Source organism: Canis aureus, chromosome 6 (genome assembly GCF_053574225.1).
Source record: "Canis aureus isolate CA01 chromosome 6, VMU_Caureus_v.1.0, whole genome shotgun sequence".
NCBI classification, from domain to species: domain Eukaryota; kingdom Metazoa; phylum Chordata; class Mammalia; order Carnivora; family Canidae; genus Canis; species Canis aureus.
Window position 1 is genome coordinate 18,529,351 of NC_135616.1, and position 27,772 is coordinate 18,557,122.

The window sequence follows — 27,772 nt, forward strand, 5'->3', positions numbered from 1 at the left end:
AGAAACATTTTGTCCTTATCCACAATGAATACATGAAAATATAAGCCCATAAAGCTTGAGGAGATAGCTGGCTAGTTTCCAAGTGTTATACAGTATGGTTCTGTGGTTCATATACCAAATACGGAATAATCAAATACGATAATTTCTATGAATATGTATTCGTTACAGACTTTACAAGCTTACCTTATAAATTAAGTTGTCCCAAGAGTTTAAAAACAAAAAGCATATCAACTTATCATTCTACTGTCTTATAACAATTCAAAGCAGTATTGGCTTAAAGGATTAAATAATTCATCTAAGTAAGGGTGCACTGAGGAAAGTACTGACATAGTAATGAAAAGACCAGTTAGTTTTAGTGCCAGCCTCACAATCCTATGCAAATCACTTACGATTTTAAAGACTCAGATTTATCTTAAGGTCAAGTGACAGGAGTAGATGTTCCTCCTGAACTTGTCCTACATTTCCAAGACTCGATAAACATAAAGTATAATACAATAATCACTCTACTTCAATAACTTAATGTAGCTCTTTTAATCAAAAACAAAAATCCACTGAATCTTGTGACTTTCTTCCCACATAAGAATCACAATATTCACTTGCTAGAAAAAAAAATATATATTGACATGCTCTTCCAAAAAGTGCAGTTATTTCCTAAACAGAATCATCGGATGCCAAAAAAGAAAAAAAAAAGTCTTTAAAATCCATTAGTCCAATCTAATGATTTCACAACATAATCTCTTCAGTTGAATACTCAACCTAACAAACTTCACTGGAGAATATGTCTCATTTCTAACATCAATCTCTCACATTGTAAAGTAAGGCACTTAATTTAGAATCCGTTTTCTCTTCTCATTTCAGAATGAAAACTAATTGATCTGCATCTCCTGAGTAATCACTGGTAGTAAATATCTTAACATGTATGCAAGAAAAACTCTTTGAAAACCAACCAACCAGCCTTAGGACTCTTCTACGGTCCAAAATTAAAAAAAAAAAAAAAAAAAAATGAATCCCTCCAAAAACATGTCTTTCGTGCATGTACTTGGAGCTGTTTGCCAGGCTGCAGACTTAGCCCAACGCACTCTATGAAACTACCGCCACTTCCAGGCACTGACAGGCCGGTTTGTTCAAATAAATAAATAAATAAATAAATAAAGCAACAGTTGGGCAAATGTCAAATGCCACGCGAGAAAGAAGGTGACAGTCAACAGAAGCCCGTTAACATAATCTGCCGGCATACAACGGTGCCTGAGGGGTACGAAAAAGTGGACTTTTCTTCGGTTTTCATCTTCATCCCAATGGATACAACAGAACCGCGATACCTAAGGTAAACTGCCGAATTTACCAAGTAACTTTTCAAAGTCTGGTTGACTAAAATTCAGATTACTGTCTTGCTCATCGGCAACAAGGGACAGCGGACAATAAAGCAGCTTTGTTTGTGTCCCTAGCTGGCAGGCAGCGGAGCAGCGACCGAGGCAGCACCCCCCTCCCCCGTGCAGGGAGCACCACTGCGTTCCAGGTCACGACGGCCGGGTGGTCTCCGGGGCTAGACCGCGGTCACCACTGCAGGCTCAGCACCCGGCGCAGGCGCTCAGAGCGGACCTGCCGCAGATGCACACGGCTAGGGGGTGAAGCCGGAAGGGACGAGGACGTCGGAGGGGACCCCCGAGTCCACAGGGGCCTCCTTCGCCCGCCCCTCAGGCGCCTGCGGCGTCCCCCCGAGTTCTCCCGGGAGCTCCCCAAGGCGGCGGGAGCGCGCGGCGGGGGGCGGCGGGGGGCGGCGGGGGGCGGCGGAGGGCGGCGACCCACGCTGCGACTTCCCCTCGGCCTCCCGCGACGCGAGGTCGGGTGTGCGGCAGCGGCGGCGGCCGCGGCGCGCGGGGCGGGGCGACGCCGAAGTAACTCCGGAGCGGCGCGCGGGGCCGCGGGGGGCGCCGGCTCCCACACACCGCCCTTCCCCGCGCGGCCGTCGGCGCCGCCGGGCGCACGCGCCCCGCCGCCCGAACGCCGCCCCATCCCCGGAGAAATCCGGCGGCGGCTACTTGGGCTTTTGTGCCCGCAGGAGAGAGCCCAGAGGCGCCAAGGGCTCCGTGGGGGGGCTGGTTCGCCGCCTTCCGCCGCCCACTCGGGCACAGCCCGCGGCTCGGGTTCCCACACGCGACCGCCTCCCAGCAGGCCCGCCTCCGCCCCCCGCCCGGCCGACTCCCGGGCCGGCCCCCGGCGGCGCCCCCGAGGGCGGGATGGGCCTGGCATCCCCGACCCCGCGAGGCTTCACCTTCTGAATCGCGGCGGGGGTGATCTCCCCCTTGCCTCGCTGCCTCGGGGCTGCGAACGCCACGGACATGTTGCCGCCGTCACCACTACGGGCAAGTCCCGAGCGCTCCGGGGGAACGGCAAACTGGGGGAGAGACGCCGGCCTCTCGGGCCGAACCACCTCGGGAACGCGGGGAGGGGGGATGCTCCGGCGCCGACCGCGCAGCCGGCCGGCCCGGCCCCCAGCTCTTCCTCGGGCGCGTCGCAGTCGGGGGCCGGCGCGGGACCCGGCGCCGCAGCCCCCGCGGCGCTGCCCGGCTCTCGGCCGACCTCCCGCCCTCCGCCCCTCGCTGGGCCGTCCCCCCCGCGCCGTCGGAGCTAGTGGTAGGGCCGCGCCCCAGTCCTCCCTCCGCTTCAGCGATTCAGGAAATGGTCCCGCCGCCGCGGGAGAAGGAGAGGCTGGGGCAGACCCTGTCACAGGAAATGCGAGCGCCCGAGCCGGCCCGCCCCTTTCGCGCGGTGCCACTTGCCTGCCTCTCCTGCGCGCTGAGCCGCCCTCCGCCTGCGCTTCGGCGCTCGGCTCGAGACCCGATTCAGTTCTGTCAACTTCATCCTCAGCGGCCCCCGCCCCCGGGAAGAAGGGGCCGGCCCGGGCTGTCCCGGCAGCGGGTCAGGACCTGCGAGCTCGAGCCGCCCGGCGCCGCGCCTGCCGAGGGGAGCAGAGGTGGAAGGTGTAGGCGGCCGCGGATTCGCTGGTTCAAACCGCCCGGCTACGCCCCGGAGGCGCACCTCCGAGTCCGCAGCCTCGCAGGCGCACGGGCGCGCCCAACAGTCGGAAAGTCGGCGTGGCCGTGGCCCCAGCGGAGCAGGCCGGCTGCGCGCGGTCCCCGAGGCCGCCCACGGCCGGCCGCCGCGTGGGGCAGAGCCCTGGCACAGACGCGCGCCGAATTCGTCGGGCGAGGAGCTTCGGGACTAAGTTTTGAGACCGAGCACCCTCACGGTTTTCCTTTTACAGTTACAGACTTGATTGCTTTGTAAATTAGGCCCAAGCTGCCAGGGTTCAAATCAGTGCGAGGGGAAAAAAAAAAAAATCCCAAAGCTCTCAAACTAGGGCAGGAACACGGGTCAAATGTGGGTAAGGTACTGGCCCTGGGGAGGGGCGGGGGTTGGGGGTGTAATTATTCTGTAAATGTGGACTTCCATAGAACACAAAGGAAACGTTTATGTAAGACGTAGCCGTCGCCCAACGGTAATGAGGCTCAAAAACAACTCTTTCATTTACATATAAAACTGGGGGAAAAAACTAAGAAAAAATGCATATTTTAAAGTTTTTGTTTCAAATATATGCTCTTCACGAGAGGCCCTAAGTTTCATTAAGCAAACGTTGGTAGTTTTGTGTGCTAGGCACCTGGGATATAGCGGTCATACGGTGGACATGGAACCTGCTCTCATGGAGCTTATATTCTGACAAGGCTGACAGATTAGAAACAAGTATGTAAATATGTAAACTTCCAAGAAAGACTAGATGGTAACGAGGAACAGAGAACGACAGGCACTCAACATGAGTTAGGGTGAGAAGCCTTCTCTGTTAAACTGACCTCTAAAGGATAAAAAAGACTCAAGCCATCCTAAGAATAAAGGGAAGAGAATTTATACTCCTACTAACTGTAGTTCTTAGAATTCTTGTCTTTTACTACCCTAAACCTTGGGGGGGGGAGGGGACTGTTATATTTGGATTTAAGGTAATCACTTCAAACTGGAAAAACAACTATTGAATTTAGAACAGAAACTTAGTCTTGTCCACCATTAATATAGTATGTCCAACACCCGGCTGTGTCTTCACTGAGCATGATTTATGGCTGAATAGTATTTCACCATATGGATACCGCATTTAAAAAATCATCAATGAAGAAAACAATCATCAGTGGATGAATATTTGGGTTGTTTCTACTTTTCAGCTATTATGAATAATGCTTTGAACATTTATGTACATCATCATGTCTTGATATTTACACAAACATCAAGGGGTACCTGGCTGGTTCAGTGGGTGGAGCATGCAACTGGATCTCAGGTTTGTGAGTATGAGCCCCACATTGAGTGTAGAGATTACTTAAAAATAAAATCTTTAGGGGCACCTGGGTGGCTCAGTTGGCTAAGCATCTGCCTTTGGCTTAGATGATTCCAAGGTCCTGGGATGGGCCCAGAGTCGGGCTCCTTGCTCAGCAGGGGAGTCTGCTTCTCCCTCTCCGTCTGCTTCTCCCTCTCCCTCTCCCTCTGCCTCAGCTCCTGTGCCCTCTCTCTCCCTTCTTCCCTCCCTCCCTCAAAAAAATAAATCTTTAAGAATTAAAAAAATGCCTTAATTGTCAAGAGCAATATTTCAGTAGGAAAAATGAAACATAATCCTACTGTTCCAGTTGTGTCTACTTGGAAGATAGCACCTAAATCTTAACAACATGAACCAATGGGAATAGTTGTCTGAAATTTCTATATTCCAGTTAAAAAAAGAAAAAAGGCCAAGGAGAATCTTATTCCAGGAGTTACCCAAAGATAAGTACCTTCTTTGTCTAAATCACAGCTCCCCAACAGCAGGAAAAGAAATCAACTGAAAACAGGTAACAGGTCAGCCCAAGGTGTTTATCCCTTCAGAGTAGCAGGTTAGGACCCAGGGTAATAGGCATGAATAACCACAGCCTTTTCTGTGATGGCATGTGTGCCATAAAAATTATTTTCTGTGTCCCTCACAGGACATCAATAAGGGGGCACTGGAGTAAAGATCCAGCCAGGAATAAAAATGATCTCCATAAAAGAAGACACCTTAAAGGGACCCTATGTTACTCTCAAGCTTCCTTCCTGTCTCATTTGACCATTAGGTTTGGGGAGAGAGGAATTCCAAAGTATAGACTGAGTGGAAGCAGATTTAGGAGAAAAAGATTAAAGAGTACTCAGCATTTAGTTTGGGAGATAACAGGGAATGAAGATGGGAAGTTGACCCAAGTCTCAGAAATGACTGTAGGAACTTAAAAATGAGCTACCCAGACAACTATTTCCCCAACCAAAAAAATCAATCCCATTATTTAATCTTGGACTGAGACATCTGAAGAAGGAATTGAGGTCATATAACAAGGTGAAAGGTTTTTTAGAATAATCCTAATAGAAGAGCATACACGATGATTTAGAATTAGTAAAATAATCTGCATGAACAATTCTGTTATTTACACTAATGAATATAGACACATGCAAGAAAAGTAAGGAAATTGTCCACATTTGATTTTTCAAATGTTTCCATTTTTTAATTTGTATTACATGAATTTGTTTGTATTCCTTAAATGTATTTCACCAAATGGATAAGATGCTCCAGGAATATGCTCAATATTTTGTAAAACTATAATCATTAAATATTAAATATGTATTAATTAATTAAATTTAATTTATTAATTTATTAATTATTTATATTATATATTTATATATAATATATTTTTATTTTTATTTTTTAAAATATTTTAATAATATTAATAAAAATAATAAAAATAATAAAAATAATAAAATAAATAATATAAAATAAAATAAAATAAAAAATAATAAAAATAATATTAATAAATATAATATTATATTATATTATAATAATAAATATAATAATAATATTAATAAAAATAATAATAATAATATTTTTTAAAATATATTTATTTTATATATAAATATATATTTATTATAATTTATTGATTTATTAATATGTAATTAATTAAATATTTATTAAATATTATCTTAATATTATTATTAAATATTATCTTAATCCACAAAAAATATACATGAATAGATAATTGAGATTACTTTTATATGCATTTTTAATACTTATTGTTTTATAATTAATAAACTTATTGTTTTATAATTAATAGAGTATCCATACTATTGAATTTGCATTTGAAGCCCCTGTGCTGCCATAAATTCCTTGAATACCTGGGGAGGCATAGACAAGCCTGTCTGCTCATAATTGGGCTCAGAGCAAAACCCCTCAGGTAGTATCTTTCAAAATATTTCTACTCACTGTCTCCATGGCATTTAGTGAGTCATTTTGAGTTGTGGCTTCCACAGACTTCAAAACTATAAGGAGAACAGCAACTATCTATAATCATTATTCTAGGCAAAAACAAATCACCTTTCCCAATTCTCCCCCAGAAGACTATATTTTCAATACTCCAGAACACTTCATTCAAAGTAGACTATAACAAAGTCTATCTGGGGCATTTCTATCTCTTTTTACAGTATCAAACATTGAATGAATTAAGGAGGGGCTGAATCAAATATATTTGGGGGTATAATGTTATAAGAAAGTATTGCTTTTTTAAAAAAAAGTTTCTATGTGAAGCTATATTCAATCGTAACTTACTATGACAAATGCATAGGTTTAGAATTCTCAGTTCTTCCACCTTATGGCATGATACTGCTGCCGCCTGTGGAAGATGGAGAAAGCAAGCAGATTCTCCCCTAGAGCCTCCAAAAGGAACACAGCCGGCTAACACTTTAATTATAGCCCAGAGGGGTTCATCTTAGACATCTGACCCCTAAAACTTGATGATAATGAATTTGTTGTTTTAAACCATTAAATTGGTCATGATTTGTTAGAACAGCAATAGAAAACTAATACAATTTTTTTTTCCTATCTAGTATTATTTATGGTTGAATTGGGCAATGTGTACTAAAATACTGGTCAATATTCTATGGAATACCTATTCCGTATGTTACAAACTACTGTTCTTATATTAAAGTAACCTAGCAATCATATTTGTTATATATTTTCTTTAAAAGAAAAATAATAGCATAATATTATGGTACAATCCTGCAAACATCATGATTTCAGCCTTCTGGCCACCAGAATTGTGAGAGAATAAATTTCTATTATTTTAAACCACCATGTTTGTGATGATTACTGCAGCCCTAGGAAACTAATACAGATGGCCAAGATACTTCAATGGAGAAAGAATTGTTTTGGAACAGCTTGATACCCATGTTTTTAAAAATTATCTTTGACCTTTTCCTCACATATACACAAGTGTTAAATTGAAATAGATTGTAGACCTAAATTTTAAAAGCAAAACTACAAAACTTCTACAGAAAAACAAATAGAAAATCTTTATGACCCTGTGTGAAGCATTTATTTCTTAGATATGACACAAAAGGCAAGAAGCATGAAAGAAAAATTTGATACATTTTTATTAAAATTAAAAATTCTGCTCTTGAAAGATATAAGAAAATGAAAAGGGAAGCTATCATCTGGGATAAAATATATGAATTTATGAAACATTAAAAGAAAGAATTTGTCTCTAGAAAATATAAAGAACCCTTACAACTCAAGACAAACAACCCTATTAACAAAATGAACAGAAGACTTAGAGGCATTTTAGAATGATCATATACAAGTGGCCAATAAACACAATAAGTTGCTCTCCATCATTAATCATCGTGGAAATGCAAATTAAAGCCACACTGAGAAACCACCACCACATACCCACTAAAACAGCCAGAATCTAAAAAGAGTGACATCATCACATTTTGGAAAGTATGTGGAACAACTAGGAACATTCATATATTGCTAGTGGGAGTACAAATGATACAACTCTGAAAAACAACTAGTAATTATTATAAAGTTAAGCATGCACCTATTATATGATCCAGTAGTTGTGCCCTTGGGTATTTATTCCTTACCCAAAGGAAATTAATATGTATTGCCCACACAAAGACTCATACATGAGTATTCATAGCACATTTGATAAAAATAGTGTTAAGTTAGGGGTGCCTGGGTTACCTCAGTTAGTTGAGCATCCAATTCTTGATTTCAGCTCAGGTCATGCTCTCAGGGTCCTGGGATCCAGCCCCAAGTTGGGCTCTGCACTCAGCACAGAGTCTGCTTGAGATTCTCTCCATTTCCACCCCCACCTCGTCCCTCCCCATTACTTGAATTCTAAGTAAATAAAATCTTTGAAAAAGTAGTGTTATATTAGAAACAACCCAAATATTCCACACAGGTGAATCAATAAATTATTATACATTTATATAGAATACTACTCAAGAATAAAAAGTAATAAACTATTAATATATGGAACAAAATGAATGAATCTCAAAAACATCAGGTTGCATAGAAAAAGTCACACAAATGAGTACTGTTGGTTTCATCTACATAAAAATCTGAATAAGGCAAAATCAATTTATAGTGACAAAGTAGGTCAATAGTTGATGAGGGATGAGGATGGGGGATAGGATAACTACAAAGGAGCACAAAGGAATGTTTGGGGATGACGAAAATATTCTATATTTTTATCATGGTCATAATTACATAAGTGTATATACATTGGTAAAAATGTATCCTACTATACAAAATTTAAATATTAATTAAAGTACTTTCTAAGGAAAAAAGTGCTGTCATTCTTGTTAATATTGCAGTGAATATCTAGATCAATTTGAGTTTGCCAACTAATGAATATGATATATACCTCCCCTGACTTAGAGGTTCTTTAGGTTCTTTCAATAATATGTTAGGTTTTTCTCTGTAGAGGTCTGTATGTATTTCCTGGAAATATACTATATACATGGTATCTTTTTTATTTCAATTCCTAATTATCTGGTTTTGTTTTATAGAAATACAATTGATTTCTTCCTAAAGTCATTTACTAATACTAGCAATTTATCTATAATTTATTTTGGGGATCCCTGGGTGGCGCAGCGGTTTGGCACCTGCCTTTGGCCCAGGGCGTGATCCTGAAGACCCGGGATCGAATCCCACGTCGGGCTCCCAGTGCATGGAGCCTGCTTCTCCCTCTGCCTGTGTCTCTGCCTCTCTCTCTCTCTCTCTCTCTCTCTCTGTGTGACTATTATAAATAAATAAAAATTAAAAAAATAAAATAAAATCTTTATAATTTATTTTGGACTCTTTATTATGCACACAGTTAGGTTATCTAAAAATAATACAATTTTCATTTTTTCCTTTCTAGTACTCAGTTTTTTTTCTTGCTATATACTGCTTAAAAGAAAAGATAAATAGAAATGACAGAGCAGGTACTCTCAGGTATATTGCTGATCTCAAATGTAAAGAAGTTCCAATATTTAACCATCAAGTATGTTTTCTGGAGGTTTCCTGTAGAGTCCCTTAGCAGATTAAGGAAATTCCTTCCAATCCTTAGATTATGAGTCAATAAGATTGTACAAGACAATGGATTTTATTAAATGCTTTTCTGCATTTATTGAGATAGAGTTTTCTTCCCTCTATTTTATAAGTCAGCAAACTGGGATCCCTGGGTGGCGCAGCGGTTTGGCGCCTGCCTTTGGCCCGGGGCACGATCCTGGAGACCCGGGATCGAATCCCACGTCGGGCTCCCGGTGCATGGAGCCTGCTTCTCCCTCTGCCTGTGTCTCTGCCTCTCTCTCTCTCTCTCTGTGACTATCATAAATAAATAAAAAAAATAAATAAATAAAAAAAAAATATAAGTCAGCAAACTTTTTCTATAAAGGACCAGAGAGTAAGTATTTCAAGTTTTGCAAGCCATCTGGGTTCCCTTGCAATTACACAACTCTGTCATTTTAGCGAGAAAGCAAAAATAGAAAAGAATGGGCATAGCTGTTTTTCCAGTAAAACTTTATTTACAAAAATAGACACAGCAGCATGGCCAGAATTGGGTTTTGGGCAATAGGTTGATAACTTCTGTTTTACTCTGTTAATGTGGTGAATTACATTGATAGCTTCCTAGAATAACTTAATTTAGTTGTGATATACACGCAATATAAATTTTTTTGCATATTGCTTATTTTTATTTATTAATATTTTACTTAGGATTTTTATATGCATTTTCATGAGTGAACATGGACTATAATTTTCCTTTCTCATAGTATCCTCAGGTTTTTGCTCTTAAGATTATGCTGCATCCTGGTCACCTGGCTAGCTGTCAGGAGAGCATAAGATCATTGATCTCAGAGTCATGAGTTTGAATCCCATGTTGGGCATACAGCTTATTAAAAAAAAAAAAAAAAAGGTTATTCTCTTTCATAAAAGAAGTATGGGGGATCCCTGGGTGGTGCAGCGGTTTGGCGCCTGCCTTTGGCCCAGGGCGTGATCCTGGAGACCCGGGATCGAGTCCCACGTCGGGCTCCCTGCATGGAACCTGCTTCTCCCTCTGCCTGTGTCTCTGCCTCTCTCTCTCTCTCTCTGTGACTATCATAAATAAATAAAAATTTAAAAAAAAGAAGTATGGAAGTAGTCCCTCTTTTTCTATTTCTGTGATGACTTTATGTAAAATTGGTGTTATTTCCTTCTAAAATATTCCATAGGATTCACCAGTGATACCCCTGGGCCAAAGGTCTTCTTTGTAGCAATGTTTTATTTATGGATTTAATTTCTTTAACAGATTTGGGACCATCAAGACATTTCTCTTATTTCTTGCATTAGTTTTATTATGTTTTTCTAAGAATTTGCCCTTTTATTCTGAATTTTCCAACTTATTGGCATGAAGTTACTCATAACTTTTTAATGTCATTATGACCTCTAATAAAGTCCTCTTTTCATTCCTCATATTGTCTTCTTTTTTCTTGGTAACTTCTGACAACTATCAATTTTATTATACTTTTCATTTTTGTAAGATTTTATTTACTTATTAATGAGAGACACAAAGAGAGAGTCAGAGACATTGGCAGAGGGAGAAGCAGGTTCCCCATGGGGAGCACGATGAGGGACTGGATCCCAGGACCCCAGGATCATGCCCTGACCCAAAGGCATATGCTCAACCACTGAGCCACTCAGGTGCCCCTTATTAGCCTTTTCAATACTCTTTCAGCCTTCTTTGTGTTCCCTATTATATATTTCGTATTTCACTGATTTCTACTCTTCCTTTAATATTTTTTTTTAATTTTATTTATTTATTTATGAGAGATACAGAGAGAGAGGGAGAAGCAGGCTCCATGCAGGAAGCCCGATTTGGGACTCCATCCTGGGTCTCCAGAATCACGCCCTGGGCTGAAGGTGGCGCTAAACCACTGAGCCGCCGGGCTGCCCCACTGATTTCTATTCTTATCTTTATATTTCCTTCCTTTTACTTTCCTTGGGTTTAATAAGCTGTTTTTTAATATAACGACTTTGATACTTAGGTAATTATTCTTAGTTTTTCTCCTTTTCTAATGTGTATATTAATGCTGTAATTTCCCCCTTAGGCACTGCTTTGGCTGCAACACATGTTTTAATATATTTACTTATAATATTTATATTTATTTATAATATATATTAAACATGCATATTTTAATGTATATTTTATATATGTAATATTAAATCATATTAATAAGATTCCATTGAAAACATTTTCTAATTTCCATTGTAGATTCTTCCTTAACTCATGTTATTTAGAAACACATTTCTTAATATTCAAATACTTGGGTGTTTTCTAATTATGTTGTTGTTACTTATTTCTGACTTAATTCTCTGGGGTCAGAGAATATATTCTCTATGCTTTTATTCCTTGTAAATTTGTTAATTTTTTATATGCTTTATCAATTACAAAAAAAGCTGTTAAAATCTGACTTTAATTGCAGTTTCTCTATTTCTTCTTTAGTACTATCAATCTTTATCCTGAATATATGGTTGGCATTAGGTACAAATTTAGAATTAAGTAGTGCTAATAAATTAGATCCTTTATTACAAAATATCCCTCAATATCTCTTGCTATGAACCTTAACTTGAACTATATTTTGTTATACTACATACTACCTCCTTTTAATGTTTGCATATATTTTTCATCCTTTTACTTTCAATTTTTTTTTACCCTTTAATGTTTTCGCACATAAGCACATATAGGTGCATTTCTTTTTATCCAGCTGGATATGTATATAACTGAAATATTCCATTATAGAAAATATAAGTATTAATGTAGTTATCTTGAAACCTACTAAAATACTATTTGCTTTCTATTTTCCATCCTGTTATATGTCCCTTTTTCTTTCTTTTTGGTGTTCTTTTTGTTATTTATTATTATTTCATTATAATAAAGTATTATATATGGTTACATATTTTTATATGGTTCTCTTAGTGGTTTCCTCAGAGATTACAATATGCATTTTGGATCAATTAGTCTAATACAAATAAGAAATTTTACTACTTTTTAAAAAAGATTTTATTTATTTATTCATGAGAAACACAGAGAGAGAGAGAGAGAGAGGCAGAGACACAGGCAGAGGGAGAAGCAGGCTCCATGCACCAGGAGCCCGATGTGAGACTCGATCCTGGGGCTCCAGGATCACACCCCGGGCTGAACCTCTAAGCCACCAGGGCTGCCCGAAATTTAACTACTTTTTATTTTGAAATTTGACTACTTTCTGAAACAATGAAGGGAAGTTAGAACACTTTAATTTCATTTGTTTTGGGGATCCCTGGGTGGCTCAGCAGTTTAGCGCCTGCCTTTGGCCCAGGGCATGATCCTGGAGTCCCGGGATGGAGTTCTGCATCGGGCTCCCGGCATGGAGCCTGCTTCTCCCTCCTCCTGTGTCTCTGCCTCTCTCTCTCTCTCAATGTGTGTGTCTATCATAAATAAATAAATAAATGTTTTTAAAAAATTCATTTGTCTTCCTACCCAAATTATGTTATATTCTCAATATTTTAATACTGTATATATATATATATATATATTTACAAATCCATAGGGATTATTTTACTGTTAATATTTATTTGAACTTAAGTATATGTTTACCCTTGATCCTTTCTTCTTTTTAAATATTTATTTATTTATTTATTAGAGACAGAGACAGAGAGAGAGAGAGAGAGAGAGACAGGCAGAGGGAGAAGCAGACTCCATGCTGGGAGCCTAACGTGGAACTTGATCCCTGGTCTCCAGGACCACAGCCTGGGCTGAAGGCGGTGCTAAACCGCTCAGCCACCGGGGCTGCCCCCCTTGATCCTTTTTATTTCTTCCTCCATCTCCAAATTTCCATCTGTGATAATTTTTCTTCTGTCCGAAGAACAGTTTTTGGTATTTCCTGCAGTGAGTGCTTGCTGGTGTCTAATTCTTTATGGTTTTGTGTGGGAAATATCTTAATTTTGCCTTCAATTTTTTTAAATTTTTTTTTCATTTATGATAGTCACACAGAGAGAGAGAGAGAGAGAGAGAGGCAGAGACACAGGCAGAGGGAGAAGCAGGCTCCATGCACCGGGAGCCTGACGTGGGATTCGATCCTGGGTCTCCAGGATCGCGCCCTGGGCCAAAGGCAGGCGCTAAACCGCTGCGCCACCCAGGGATCCCCTGCCTTCAATTTTAAAGGTTATTTTCACTAGAAATAGATCATCATGCCAGCTTTGCATGTATTTTCTTTTAGCATTTTAAGGTAGAATTCCATGTTACTACACAAATCAGTTCAAAGTCTTATTATCTTCTTTTTGACAATACAGCTTTTTTCTTTTTCCTTAAATAGCTTTAAGATTTTTTTTTTCCTTTTTTTTTTTTTTTTTTTTTTTTTTTGGTTAAAAAAATTGTATTTAGATTTGTAGCCAGCTGGACTCAGTTTAGATGATCCCAATTTTGTTGGCAACATCCAAAGTTTCATAGTCAGGAGCCAGTTGAACATATGCTTTCTTCTCTCCATCAGGCCTGATCAAGGTGTTGACATTGACCACATCAATGTCATAGAGCTTTTTCACAGCATGTTTGATTTGGTGCTTGTTGGACTGGACATCCACAATGAACACAAGTGTGTTGTTGTCTTCTATTTTCTTCATGGCTGACTCAGCAGTCAGGGGGAACTTGATGATGGCATAGTGATCAAGCTGGTTTCTCCTGGGGACACTCTTTTTTTTTTAAATTTTTATTTATTTATGATAGTCACAGAGAGAGAGAGAGAGAGAGAGAGAGAGAGGCAGAGACATAGGCAGAGGGAGAAGCAGGCTCCATGCACCAGGAGCCCGACGTGGGATTCGATCCCGGGATCCCCTGGGGACACTCTTTCGAGGATATTTGGGCTGCCTTCAGAGACACAGGATCTTGGGTCGTTGGAATGTAGGTGAGGTGCAGATCTATTTTTTTTTTTTTTTTCTGACTGTGGACAACTTTTAGCACCTCTTTTTTTGACTTTCAAAGCCTTTGCTTTGGCCTTGGCTTTGGGAGAGGCAAGAACTTCCTTTGCCTTCAGCACCATCCTCATGAAAGGTGCTTTAAGATTTTCTCAGTGTCTTTGGTTTACATTGGATTTATTGTGGCTTTCCTAAGTGTGAATTTCTTTTATTTATCCTTCTTGCTGTTAATAGTTTTTCTTAAATCTGTTGCTTGATTCATTTGCCAGTTTGAAAATATCTAAACAAAATATCTTTATATGTTGTTTCTGTCTTTTTTTTTTTTTAACCTCCAGTTGGGAGTCTGGTACTCCAGCTACACCTACATTTGGTTTTTCACCATACCCACTATGTTTTAGATTATTTTTCAGTGTTCTCTATCCTCTTATCTCTCTCTGCTTTGATATAGAGATTTTAAATACACACACACACACACACACACAATTTTATTATCTTCTAATTCCCTACTTCTCTTTTCAACTAGGTCTGATTTTAAGCCTGATTATTAAGCTCTTAATCTCAATTAATATAGTATTCATTTCTACAGTTTCCAAAACACTCTTCATTAATAGCTCTGGTCCCTGCTGAAAATCTTTTTTTTTTTTAATTTATTTATTCATGGGAGACAGAGAGAGAGAGAGAGAGAGAGAGAGAGAGAGGCAGAGACACAGGCAGAGGGAGAATCAGGCTCCATGCAGGGAGCCCGACGTGGGACTCGATCCCGGGTCTCCAGGATCACGACCAGGGCTGCAGGTGGTGCTAAACCGCTGAGCCACCGGGGCTGCCCTCCCTGCTGAAAATCTTGATCTTGTTTTTAATCCCTTGCATAGGGGCCTGAATGGCTCAGTTGGTTAAGCATCTGCCTTCAGCTCAGGTTATGATCCCAGGATTCTGAGACGGAGCCCCAGGGGCTTCCTGCTCAATGGGGAATCTGCTTCTCCCTCTCCTCCCCACTTGTGCTCTCTCTTGCTTTCTCTCTCTCTTGCTATATCTGTCTCTCTCTCAAATAAATAAAATCTAAAAAAAAGAAATCCCCTGCATATAATTAACATGTTTTAAAAATCTGTATTTGATAACTCCATTATCTGGATCTTGTATTAGTCTGCTTCTATTGCCTGTTGTTTCTCTTGTTCTTTGGTCATATGATCTTTTTGTGTATGCAGGCTTACTTTTGATAGAGCACAGGATACTACATATGAGAAATTGCAACAATTTGAGGTTCTGTATGATGTTGTCTTCCTCTACAGAGGATTTACTTTTGCTTTTGGCAGGCAATTAATCCTCTAGGGTATTAGTAATGCTTTGTTCCAGTGCTTCCCAACTTTTTGGCCTTAGGAATACTTTTACCATCCTAAAAATTATTGAAGATGCTGAAGAGCTTTCATTTATGTGGGCTATATCTATCAATATTTACCACATTAAAATTAAAACATTTTACTTATTTATCATTAAAAAGTTAAACTCATTACCTATTTACACATTTCATATATTCTATTAAAACGCCTATATTTTTTCAGGATGCCTGGGCGGCTCAGTCAGTTAAGCATCCAACTCTTGGTTTAGGCTCAGGCCATGATCTCAGGGTTGTAGGATCGAGTCCTGAGCCAGGCTCTGCACTCAGTGGAGAGTTGGCTTGAGATTCTTTCTCTCCTCTCCGTCCTTCCCTCCCCCTCACTCACATGTGCTCACTCTTGTGTGCTCCCTCTCTAAAATAAATAAATCTTTTCAATAAATAAATAAAATAAAATGAAAAACCTGTATTTTCCAAAATTTAAAACCATTAATGAGAATAATGAAATTGTAAATCTTTTTTAATATCCAGCTTAAAAGAATACAGCTGGATTCTTAGATCTGCTTCTACATTCAAACAGTTTTAAAATGTTATTTAGGTTGAAATATATTGGGGAAACAATGTCACCAAAATATATTGGAAAACAACATTTTTTATAGCCTTTTTAGTCACTTCAGATCAATTATTCAGTGATTTCAATCACTGGATACTCTTTGTTACTAGACCAACATTCAAAATGTGATAGTTCTTAAAGTTAGTTGAAATGTGTCATCTAAAATCACATCAATGAAATTTTAGTACTCTTTTTACATTAAAATCTACTAGTCTGTGTAGGAATTTGAATGTCTTTTTTATTTTTGCATGATTGTGTATGATTTATGCTTTGGTCACTGGAAGATCCTGGTTCACTGAGTTATGCATATTTTCCAAATGTAGCACTATATAAAAAAAATCACATTTTATTAACACCACCAATCTCATCAGTAAAGTAGTTAATTATGGACAAATTGTCAAGTTCATGGTGATGGATATAAATTTTTCAAAATTCTGATTTTTGCTTTAAAAGCTTAAACCTTTTTTTAATGATTATTTATTTATTTATTTATTTGAGAGAGAACGCAAGCAAGCATGGGGATGGTGAGAGAGAAGCATCCTCCCTGCTGAGCAGGGAGCCCAATGCAGGGCTCAATCCCAGGATCTGGAGATCATGACCTGAGCAAAAGGCAGGTGGCCCCAAAACTTGAATTTTATCTTTGGAAATATACCATCTGTTGTTTTTCTTAGAGTGATAGGCTAATATTGTTTATTTTCAGCAGTGTCTGCCCAAATATCTAACTCTGAATAACCATATGTCAGTCACTCTTTCAGGTATAAATGATATTCCATGATAAAGGGGGCTGGTACAGCTAGCAACTCAAAGATTTACAAAAGTGCTTTATCTCAAGCTAACCACCTTACTTTGAAGGCAGCAGAAGTACCTTAAGTATACTTCCCATTCTGGAAAACTAAAAATATAAGTACTCATGAGTCAAGATTTGATAAAATTAATAATTTACTGCTTATTCAATAACATTCTTAAATGAAATTGGCATTTTTAAAAAATGAGTGCTTAGTGGTAAAGAATACAGTGGATACTAGTATAGTTTGGTATTGCTGCCTTGATTCATACTAAGGTTCCAGTAGTTTTACCCATTTCTTTTGCACTGCAAATGTAAATATTCGTATAATGAAAGGACAAATACTATTTCAGTATTATCACTATAGTTTTGATATTGTGAATTCCTTGAAAGATTTCAGGGTAATTTCAAAGATCTGCAGACCACAGTTTGAGAAACATTGGTGATGGAGCTGCCAAGTGAATGGTCAAAAAAAGAATTCTTGAGGCATTTTCAGTGCAAAAGGTGCTTTTATTATATAGCATGGGGAAAGGATCCATGGGCAGAAAGAACTACACCAGAATTGTGAGGAGTGACTGATTGTATACTTTCTAGTTGGTGGGGGTTATGGGTAACAGAAGTCTCTAAGGAATTTGTGCTTGTTGAGAGCAAGGTCTCCAGGACCTTGGAGGGCTAGCTATTAAGATAATGTTGCTTTTAGTCTCTAATAAAACATCAACATTAAGGCAGCCATGAGTTCCTTGAGGAATGTCACCCTCTACATGTCTCAGGTATTCATCAGTGGGCTGTGAATTGCAAGGAGATGTAAATTTTTTTTAGGAGATTTAATTTTACCTACATTTCTGTTACTTTTGTTCTCTTCATCAACTGCTTTATTCCAATCTTTAACTAAGGTGATGAAAAACTTAGTGGTAGTTCTTGTAAGAAGAGGTCTACTTTGGGTTCACTCTTAGTTCTGGGTTGTGGTTCTTTGGGTCCCAAACAAAAAGTCTACAACATCTTCACCATGACCCTATACCTTGACTGACTTTGAAATCTAATTTCTGTCTATCAAAAGTCTGCTTCACTACTCACCTAGCCACTGCAAATAGGAAAATACTTCAAGAAGAAAATGCTAGGCTTACCCCTGCAAGGGTTACTCCTCTTCTGAATCTTGGCATCACAACTCTTCATTCTTTGTTAGCTATTGGAGTCAGAATATATATTTAAAAAATTTTTTTGTCCAGTATTTCTAGTAGTTCTCAATAGGAGATCTGGATGAAACCATCATGATTGTCATTGCAGGAAGTCTCTAGGCATTAAACTGTTAGTTTACACTGTCTTTATTAAGTATAAAGGTAAACTATGCTTGCTGTAAAATTTTTAAAATACAGATACTAAGTTTAAAACAGTAACTTCTCCTTCCTTACCATATCTCCTCATTCTCTTTCCAATCTCTGGATTCCTGTAAAGAAAAAAACTCTTGTCAACTTGATGTATGCCCTCTCACTCTTTTCTCTATAGATTTAGAATTATGTTTGTACATACATTTAAAAAATATATAAGTGGGTTCATGCTACATTTTTACTCTTCCTAACTTCTCACTTATAGAATAATCTTAATTTTAGTTAGCTCAATGATTAACAACAAGAGTTAACATCTTTCAAGTGTTTATCTGTGATAGGTAATACCTTCATACATTAATATGTTATTTCACTTGCTCTTCACAACAATCTTGGGAAGTCAGTATTATTATCCCCCTTTTACAGGTCAGAAAAGTAGGTTTTAGGAAACTGAAATATACCTACCCAAAGCCTCACTGTTAAGTTGTAGTGTCAATGTGAACCCTAAGTGTGTAAAGTAATCCTTGTCAAGATTTCGATACTATCTCATTGCTGAAATACATCTATAATACATTGTAACACTTTCAAATGTCTTCCAATGAAAGCTATGGACATATTTCCTATTGATGTCAATTTCCTAGTTCTGATATTGTGTGTAATGTAACAAACTGGGTAAACTAAATTAAAGGTACAAGGGAACACTGTTACGATGATTTGATTACAACTTCCTGTAAATCTATAATTATCTTAAAATTAAAAGTCACAAAAAATTTACATACCATATGATTCCACCAGTGTAAAATTTTTTAAATGACAAAATTAGACAGATGAAGAACAGATTAATGGTTTCCAGGAGTTGGGAGCAGGGGAGAAATGGGCATGACTGTTAAATGGACAGCACAAGTAATCTTTATAGTCATGGAACAGTTGCGTATCTTGATTGTGGCAGTGGCTATAAACTGCATAGAACTATACACACATACACAAATGAGTGCATATATAAGTGGTAAAATCTGAATAGGCTCTGTGGATTATTACCAATGCCATTTCCTGGTTTTGCTATTGTACCATAGGTTATGTATGATATTACCATATAGGGAAACCGGGTGAAGGGTAGAGGGGACCTCTCTGCATTTTTCTGAAGTCTCCCGTCATTTGTAAGTATTTCAAAGAATAAATTATGATTACTTAATAAAATGCTAAAACACTTCTTACATAATAGTTTCCTGTAAATGTTGGTGTAACATAACATTCATTGTAAAATTTCATGAACTCTTGAAAAGGTAGAGCGAGTTGTTTTGGTTAGGAATTACTATTTTGTTTTCAGTAGAGCCAAGTTTTTCAATAGTTTCTAATATTAAGAAATTAGATGGCAGGTAAATACAAATTGCTTTTAGTAGTCAACTAAAATTCTGAATTAAATATTAGGAATTAAAGGTGTTGAGTTTTTCTCTTTTGTAGGTAATTATTCTTTTTTTCTTTGTTTTAGTTAAGGTTCATTTCACCAAGGGTAAGATCCTCCCCAATGGAAAACAATATATATTAAATACTACATGGAAAGCAATAATAATAGCTAAACTTACTTTTTACTACCCACCAGACACCATTTTAAATTATTTATGCCTACAAACACATGTAAACCTGAGCGTAACACTTTGCCACCGCGTTTTAAACATCCCCATTTTATAAATGAGGACAAAGAGACAAGAGTTGTTTCACAGGCAGAAATGTTGCACCTGTTTAAAGACTTTCTACTATCGTTACATTTGCAGAAATCTTTTAAGTAGCATACTTTTTTTTTTTTTTAAGTAGCATACTTTTGGACTTTAAAAGAATTTCTTTGATTAAAATAGTATCAAAAAATAAATAAATAAATAAATAAAATAGTATCATCTTAATTCCTGTCATTAGCAGAAAATAAAAATCCTCTGCATTCACAGGCAGAAAATGAAAACAAAACAAAACAAAACCCACTACTTCGAAAATTTTAATTTCTCTCCTTGACTTAAACGTTGTTAAGACACGTGAGAGCGAGAAATGAAATTTACAACTTGAAGCTAAACTGAAGAGGCTGAAATTTAACTTCCCACCGGTGCTCTGCCAGGTTTGCGAAAACCAAAATACCTGATCGCTGACTTTCTCTTCGCGAAGCCCTCGTCTTGGCCGTCATTTTTGTAACTGGAGTGATCTGACAGCACCGTGGGGCAACACCGTGGGGGGGAGCTGGGAAGCGTGCACCAGGCGTAAGGGTAGCAGAGGGACTCTGCCCTCCCAGGGCACAGGGCACAGCCGCGCACAGCCAGCGAGGCGGGAACCAGGACCTCTGCGCCGCTCCGAGGGCGCCAGGACTCCCAGAAGGCATCTCGGGGGCTTGCGCGAGCACTTCCGGGAGGCACCTCGAGGCCCTGGGCAAGCACTTCCGGGTGGCACGTGGCAGCCGCAGTGGCTCTTGCGCACGTCTCTCCAGCGGCAGCGTCGTTGACACCGCAGGAATTGGCCTAGGCGTGTGCCATGGCATCGCGGTATGACCGGGCAATTACGGTCTTCTCCCCAGATGGACACCTTTTCCAAGTGGAATATGCCCAGGAAGCAGTGAAGAAAGGATCCACGGCGGTGAGCGAACAACTCCTTCACGGCCCCCGGCCGTGCCTTCCTTACCCCGCTACCCCAGCCCGAGGCCCCGGCGTAGGGAGTCAGAAAAGGCGAGTCTCCCACTTGTGAAAATTGCGGCCTTCTTTTTATTGGGAGAGACGCCCTTTCCGAAATTTGGGCTGGAAGCGGCGGAGTAAAATTCGGTAGATTTCATAGGTGTGCAGCTGCTTTTGAAGAACGATAGCTACAGACCTAAAACTAGGGTGTGAGTTGAAGCCTTGGATTTAGAAGAGGTATTTATGCTAACAATAAGGGAAGAAAAAACTTCTTCCAGCCAGTAAAAGCCTTCCTGAATGCACTTCCTCAGGAATCTGTAGATGCATGGAAAAGTGACGGTTCCTTCATATGGGCACTCTTGTTTAATAGTAGTTTATGCCATGCCTGCCCTGAAATACGGACAAATCCATGTAAAATTGAATCCTTTGCCAAGGAAATGGTCAAGAACGCTAAGCCAGTTGCCATACGTTTCCACCTGCTAAAAGTAATTGTCCTAAGAGACTTTTACCCGAATATTTGGCAGCCTTTTAGACGCTCTAAGCACCAAGAATCTCCCCCATTCTTTTGCCACTTTGTTCTTTGTTTGTTCAAATAATGCTGGAATTTCTTGAAAGATGATTCCCTATTTCATATTTACGTATCCACATTTCTGAAAAAACTTTCAAATATTCAGGGTAGCAGTAATGCTCCTGCCAAATTTTAATTACATTTAATAATCATAATGATTTGTAAAAATTAAAAAGGACAAAACTACCCTGGTGACCAAGGAACTATTACCCCAAATCTTCTAAGTCCTAACCTGTGAGTTCAGAAAGAAACAATTTTTTTTTTAATCTCTCGAATTTCATGAGCATGTTTGTTATGTATTTTGGAAATTGAGACCCTAGGTATGGGAATACACAGTGCATTTCTGAGTCTAGCAGTATCTCTATTTTCCCTTACTTTCCATACCAATTTAGTTATGGAAGGAAATAATTCACTTTTATTATAAATCTATCAAATGTAAAGTGGTTAAAAAAACACTAGCAAGAATCTTACCATTTTTTAAGTATTTTTCTATTTAATTGGGCCCTCTAGTTTTGCTTCTGTTTTATAAGTAATTTTTTTAGAATTGTAAATTTAAGAAAGGCCTGATGTAGCTTAAACCAAAAGGGTACCATTTTGATAAAAACAAAAAGTTGTGTAATCCCCAGCAAGGCATGAAGCATATGGTTAGAAAATAATGCCCAAGTTTTAGAGCCTAAAATAAAGGAAGTAATGGGAGAAGACTGGGGTGTAATAAGAAGCCACGTTGGCTCATTTAAAATGTTTTAAGAATGCTATAGAACTGATTGATAGTTCCTTTGTAATGAGCTGTAAAAGGGTAAGGATATAAAGATACCTATAGTGGGCATTTTTAAAGATACATTGGAAGGATGAGACAAGTTTTTATCTCAGGATTCTGAAATTATAATTTGCATCTTTGTTCATTGTGTTTCCTTGAGGGTGCTATGACCTTTTATGTGGGGTAAAGTTTATAATGGCACCTCTTTATTAAAATATGTTAGAAAATATTCTGTCTATAAACAACAGTTGTTATAATGAGTTGTAAATAAGCCCAAGGTTGGCTAGTTTTGGCCAGTAGATGAATGAAAAAAAAAAAAAGAAATATTATTTAGTAATAAAGAAGTTATAGGAACCACAATTAGAGACTTGGGTTCTACTTCATTCTTGGTGATTATCTTACAGCACAAAGTGAGGCAAGGGCCTTTTCTTTTTCCTTTAGTTTCTTTTTCTGTAAATGAAAAATACGTTTGAATAGCATTTTGGAGAGGTAATACCTTTCTTCAGAAAAACACAAAAAACAAAAACCAATGAATCCTTTGCAGTATTCCCATGAAAAAGGTAAGATTTACTATCATTCCTCATCCTGTCCTTTGCCTGACCCCAAACTATTACTAGCTCCATGTTTCCTGCTTTTTCAAATCTTAGCTTCACATTCTGGCCATCAAAGTGTTCTATAATCCTTATCCACCCTCTTTAATTAATGGGGTAGCTTCATGGTTTTACTCACATATATTTGTGGGTAGAAGAGAAAACACTTTCATTTTTGCCACACTCTCTCTTATTTATCCTTAGACAATCTCTGTACATTTCTTCTCCTTGATGAAGCCTTCTCTGATCTCCTCCAGGCATCATGGCTCATATTCTTTTTCTGAATTTATAATATGTACCACATAGCATTGTAGAGTATCTCCTATTTGGCCATGTATTCTCTTTAATTTCAGGTATATTTAATAGTCTTCTCATACCAACTGGATAGTAAGGTCTTTCAGAATCTAGGTAGCATAATTCTTCCTGTATTTCTACCACATGATACACTACAGTGGAGGGGCAAGGTAAAAAGTAAGCCTTTAAGTAGAGTTTCCTTTGTACCAAGTATTTTGTGTACGTTATGTAATGTTAAGGATAGTATTTAATCCCCTTTTTATATGTGTGGAAACTGATTCAGAAACTTTGATAGCTTGCTGAAGGTAACCAGCTAGAAAGTGATGGAGCCCATATTCACACTTAATTTTTTTCCAGTTCCAAAGCCTCTGCTCTTTGCATTGTATCATGCAGTTAATTCAATAAATACTTTTATGTTAAGTAGCTGTCAGTACCATGAATGTGGAAGCCAGGTATATAACGCAAAAGGCAACTAGCTTCTCTCAGCTACAGTTTAATAGTAAAATAGGTAGCAAAGTAGCACCTGCTTCATAGGGCTGATGTGAAAATTAAATGAGCTAATAATATGTGTTAAGCATCTTGCACAGTGTTTGGTTCACAGCAGGTACTTAATAAAAGCTATTATTTACTATCTCTTCATTTTCTCTTTTCCCTTCACTTTTGTCTGTGATTCTTCTAGTGCATTCGTTTATTATTTCAGGACATTTTTGTTGATACACTTATGTATGCCAAACATGGTGCTGGGTCCTAGGGTTTCAGAATGAATAAGATAGATTCACTCCCTGTCCTTAAGGAGCTTACTATCTAGCAGGCACTTTGGATGATTAAGTAAATAGTCCTAACAAGGCCTAAAGTCATCATGAGTATTATGAGGGGGAGAGAGTATAGGAACTCTAGGTGTTAGGGAGGTTCTCCTGAGGAAGTAGTATATAAATAGACACTTGAAAGATGAATGGTAGCCAGGTTGAAAAGTGGAAAGAAGAAAGAGTATTTTAGACAAAGGAAATAGCATGTAGAAGACCAAATAACAAAAAGTAACTATATTCTATGAATTGGAAGGCATTCCAGATTGCTGAAGCAATGTGAAAATAGAAAAAAGTAAAGCTAGAAAGAGGGGCTGTATCATAGAATGACTTTAAGGAAATAAGAGGCTTTGAAGAGTTTTAATGTACCTGTTGTCATTCTCTAGATCACTACTGATCTGTCCTTCTAGTAACAGTCTACATTTGTCCAAGCACAGAGGTACTCACATGATCCAGGTAGAATCATTTATAGTTTCTGTTCTCCTGGACACAGTGATGAGCACGCGACTCAAATCTAGCCAATATAAGTCCATCCTTAGGACTTTTTAGACTAGAGATAGTGGTAGTTTTTTTTTTTTTTTAATCTGGGATAACTTGTTAGGATGTGTGTCCAAGATTGCCAGTGGCCATCTTTTTTTTCTGTATCAGGGAAAGCTTCTCTACATAAAGAGAGCAAAAGGCCAATACACAGAGAGTAAATACTATAGTCCCTAGATCTTTTTATTCCAAGTCCAGCTCTGTGCTGTCTCAGTATGCTTAGTGAGAAATGATCTTTACTAGTACAAGTTTTTAAGTAGAGGAATACCACATTCAGATTTTTTTTTCATGTTTTTATTTTTCAAAGATTTCTCAGACTCCAGGGTAGTCAGTGGATTGAATGATATCAAGACTGAAAGCAGGGAAACCATATAGGAGTCTGTGAAGCAATCCAGCTGACAGATAATTGGAGCAGAAGTGGGAATAAGGCAGATTCCAGAGAAACTTTAGTGGTATATTTGATACAATTTGCTTATTATTTATGTGGTATGGGGGAGGGAGAGTAGGAGGTACTGAAGAAAGAGGATTTAGCCTCTTAGTACATGGCCCTACTATTTCTTAGGGAATATGAAGCTCTAAGTTTGACTGAAGGATTGAGGTTTGGACTTGTTGAGGTTGAGATGCTTATGGGAACTATAGTAGGTAACCTCTAAAATGACCTCCAGTGATCCCCACTTTCTGGTGCTCATGCCCTTGTGTAATCCTCTCCCCTTGGGTGTGGGCTGAATCTAGTGACTTGCTTCTAGGGAATGGGATAGGCAAAAGTGACGGGATGTCACTTTAGAGGCTAAGTTACAAAAAGATGGTGACTTATCTCTTGTTCATCCTCTTTCATTCTTGCTTGCTTGTTCTTGTGAAACATAGCTGCCATTTTGAGTTGCCCTATGGAGGATCCTATGTAGCAAGGAATTGAGAGAAGCTTCTGTTCAAGACACAGTAAGAAACTGAGATCCTTAGTCCCAACAATCTGTGAGGAACTGAATCTAACAATCACGCAAGCGAGCTTGGAAATGGATTGTCCCTCATGAGCCGTGACATGAGTGCAGTCCTAGAGGGCAATTTGATTGTAGGCTTGTGAGAGACCCTAAACCAGAGGGTAAACTGTGTCCATATTCCTGACCCACAGAGACTATGAGGCATGAGTATATCTAAATATATGTGTTTGGAACTCAGGAGATTGATCTGGGCTGGAGATAGTAATTTTGACTGCATCATTTCTCTCCCCTGCTCAAAATGTATGTTGAAGATCAAGTAAAAGAGTATTATTGAGTATTCTTCTTTACTAATGTACTATGTAGAGTTTAGCCCACAACCATAAGAGACTTTAGTAACTTGCATGTAGTCGACCTTGACTAAATTCTGAGAGGAGTGGGGCTAGAAACCATGTTGCCATCAGCTAAGGGATGATGACAATATTTGGGCTTGAAGGGTTTGAGAGAGGAGTGAGATTGAAGTGAAGTGGTCTTTAAGACTTTGTTTAAGATAAGGGAGACTTGGGGATCCCTGGGTGGCCCAGCGATTTAGCGCCGCCTTTGGCCTGGGGTGTGATCCTGGAGACCTGGGATCAAGTCCTGCGTTGGGTTCCCAGGCATGGAGCCTGCTTCTTCTTTGCCTATGTCTCTGCCTCTCTCTCTCTCTGTCTGTCTATCATGAGTAAATAAATACATCTTAAAAAAAAAAGATAAGGGAGACTTTAGCATGTGTTTAAATTGTTGGTGAGAAAAAGCCGATAGAGAAATTCAAGATTTGTTTGTTTTATGTTTATTTTATTTATTTTTAACTTTATATTATGGTATATTTTGAACACACAAAGATATAAAGGGAATACCATAATGAACCTCTGTATACCTATTACCCAGCTCCAGCAATTATCAACATTTACCAACCTGTTTTATCTTTCCCCAACTTTTCCCTCTTTCCATTGGAGTAATTTTAATTGAATTTTTTATTGAGATAATTGTAGATTTCACATGCAGTTGTAAGAAATAATAAACATAGAGATTTGGGGGCATCTAGCTGGCTCAGTTGGTAAAGCATGCAGCTCTTGATCACAGGATCATGAGTTCAAGCCTCATGTTGGGTGTAGAGATTACTTAAATATTGAAACTTAAAAAAAAAAAAAGAAATAATACATAGAGATTCCTTGTGTACTTTTCCCATTTTCTGCTAATGGTAGCATTTGCAGAACTATAGCAGAATATTACAACCAGGTTATTGACATTGATACAAGCTTACCTATTTTATTCAGATTTCTCCAGTATCACTTGTACTAATTTGTATATACATTAAGTTCTGTCAGATTTTTATTGCCTGTGTACTTTCTTGTTTCCACAGTCAAAATATAAAACAGTCCCAACTCCACAAGGATTCCGTAAGCTGTTGTTTAATAACCACACCCCCCAAAAAAATAACCATACCCACCTCCTTACCCCGCCCCACACACCCTCCTATTCATAGCCCTCATTCCAGAGGCAGTCATTTGTTCACCATTTCTAAATTTTTTTCATTTCAAAATATTATGTAAATGGTATCATACAGTATGAAACCTTTGGGATTTGCTTTTTTTTCCCTTGAGGTTCATCTAAGTTGTTGTATGTATCAACGTTTTATTGCTAAGTAGTATTCCGTAGTATGGATGTACCAAAGTGTGTAACAGTATGGATGTACCAAATGTTCAAAAACATTTGGGTTATTTACAGTTTGGAGCTATTATTTATAGATATGCTCTAAAAATTTATAGAAGTTTTTTGTGTAAACATAAGTTTTTATTTCTCTGGTATAAATCAACTGCAGTTACTGGATCATATGGTAATTGCACGTTTGGTTTTATAAGTAACTACTAAATTGTTTCCCAGAGTAGCTGTATCATTTTACATCCCTACCAACATTTTGTGTTACTATTTTTCATTTTATTCATTCTGATAAGTGTATAGTGATACCTCATCTTGGTTTTAAATCAGTTGTTAAATGGCTAATGATGTCAAACAGATTTTCATGTGCTCATTTGCCATCTGTATGTCTTCTTCAGTGAAATATCTTTCGTGTCTTTTATCCACTTTCTAACCGGATTGGTTTTTCCACTATTGAGTTTCGACAGTTCTTCATATATTCTAGATTCTAGTCTTTCGTCAGATATGGGTTTGCAAATATTTTCTCCCTCTTTGTAGCTGGTGTTTTCATCTTCACATGGACTTTGATAGAGCAAAGTTTGTAATTTTGATGAGACCCAGATTAACAATTTTTCCTCT

At 38.6% G+C, this 27,772-nt stretch overlaps 2 protein-coding genes across 6 annotated transcripts in view; one reads left to right on the forward strand and one right to left on the reverse strand.

Annotated features, from left to right (window-relative positions):
• The window catches only part of SS18 (SS18 subunit of BAF chromatin remodeling complex), an 80,564-nt gene extending 77,638 nt beyond the window's left edge, over nt 1-2,926 (reverse strand). For 2 of the 3 annotated variants that reach the window (XM_077900314.1, XM_077900312.1), the window contains exon 1: nt 2,273-2,428. In XM_077900314.1, coding sequence (XP_077756440.1) covers nt 2,273-2,341 — 69 coding nt within the window. In that variant the 5' untranslated portion in view covers nt 2,342-2,428. Of the gene's footprint in view, nt 1-2,272; nt 2,429-2,780 lie in introns of those variants that run through there. The other variant, XM_077900309.1, reaches the window with a different exon arrangement.
• Nucleotides 1-27,772, forward strand: part of PSMA8 (proteasome 20S subunit alpha 8) — a 123,212-nt gene that overhangs the window by 61,981 nt on the left and 33,459 nt on the right. Inside the window, exon 1 of one of the 3 annotated variants that reach the window (XM_077900317.1) lies at nt 20,740-20,940. The exons of 1 other annotated variant lie outside the window; for it this stretch is intronic. In XM_077900317.1, the coding sequence (XP_077756443.1) occupies nt 20,839-20,940 (102 nt within the window). In that variant the 5' untranslated portion in view covers nt 20,740-20,838. Of the gene's footprint in view, nt 1-20,739; nt 20,941-27,772 lie in introns of those variants that run through there. One more of the 3 variants, XM_077900315.1, reaches the window with a different exon arrangement.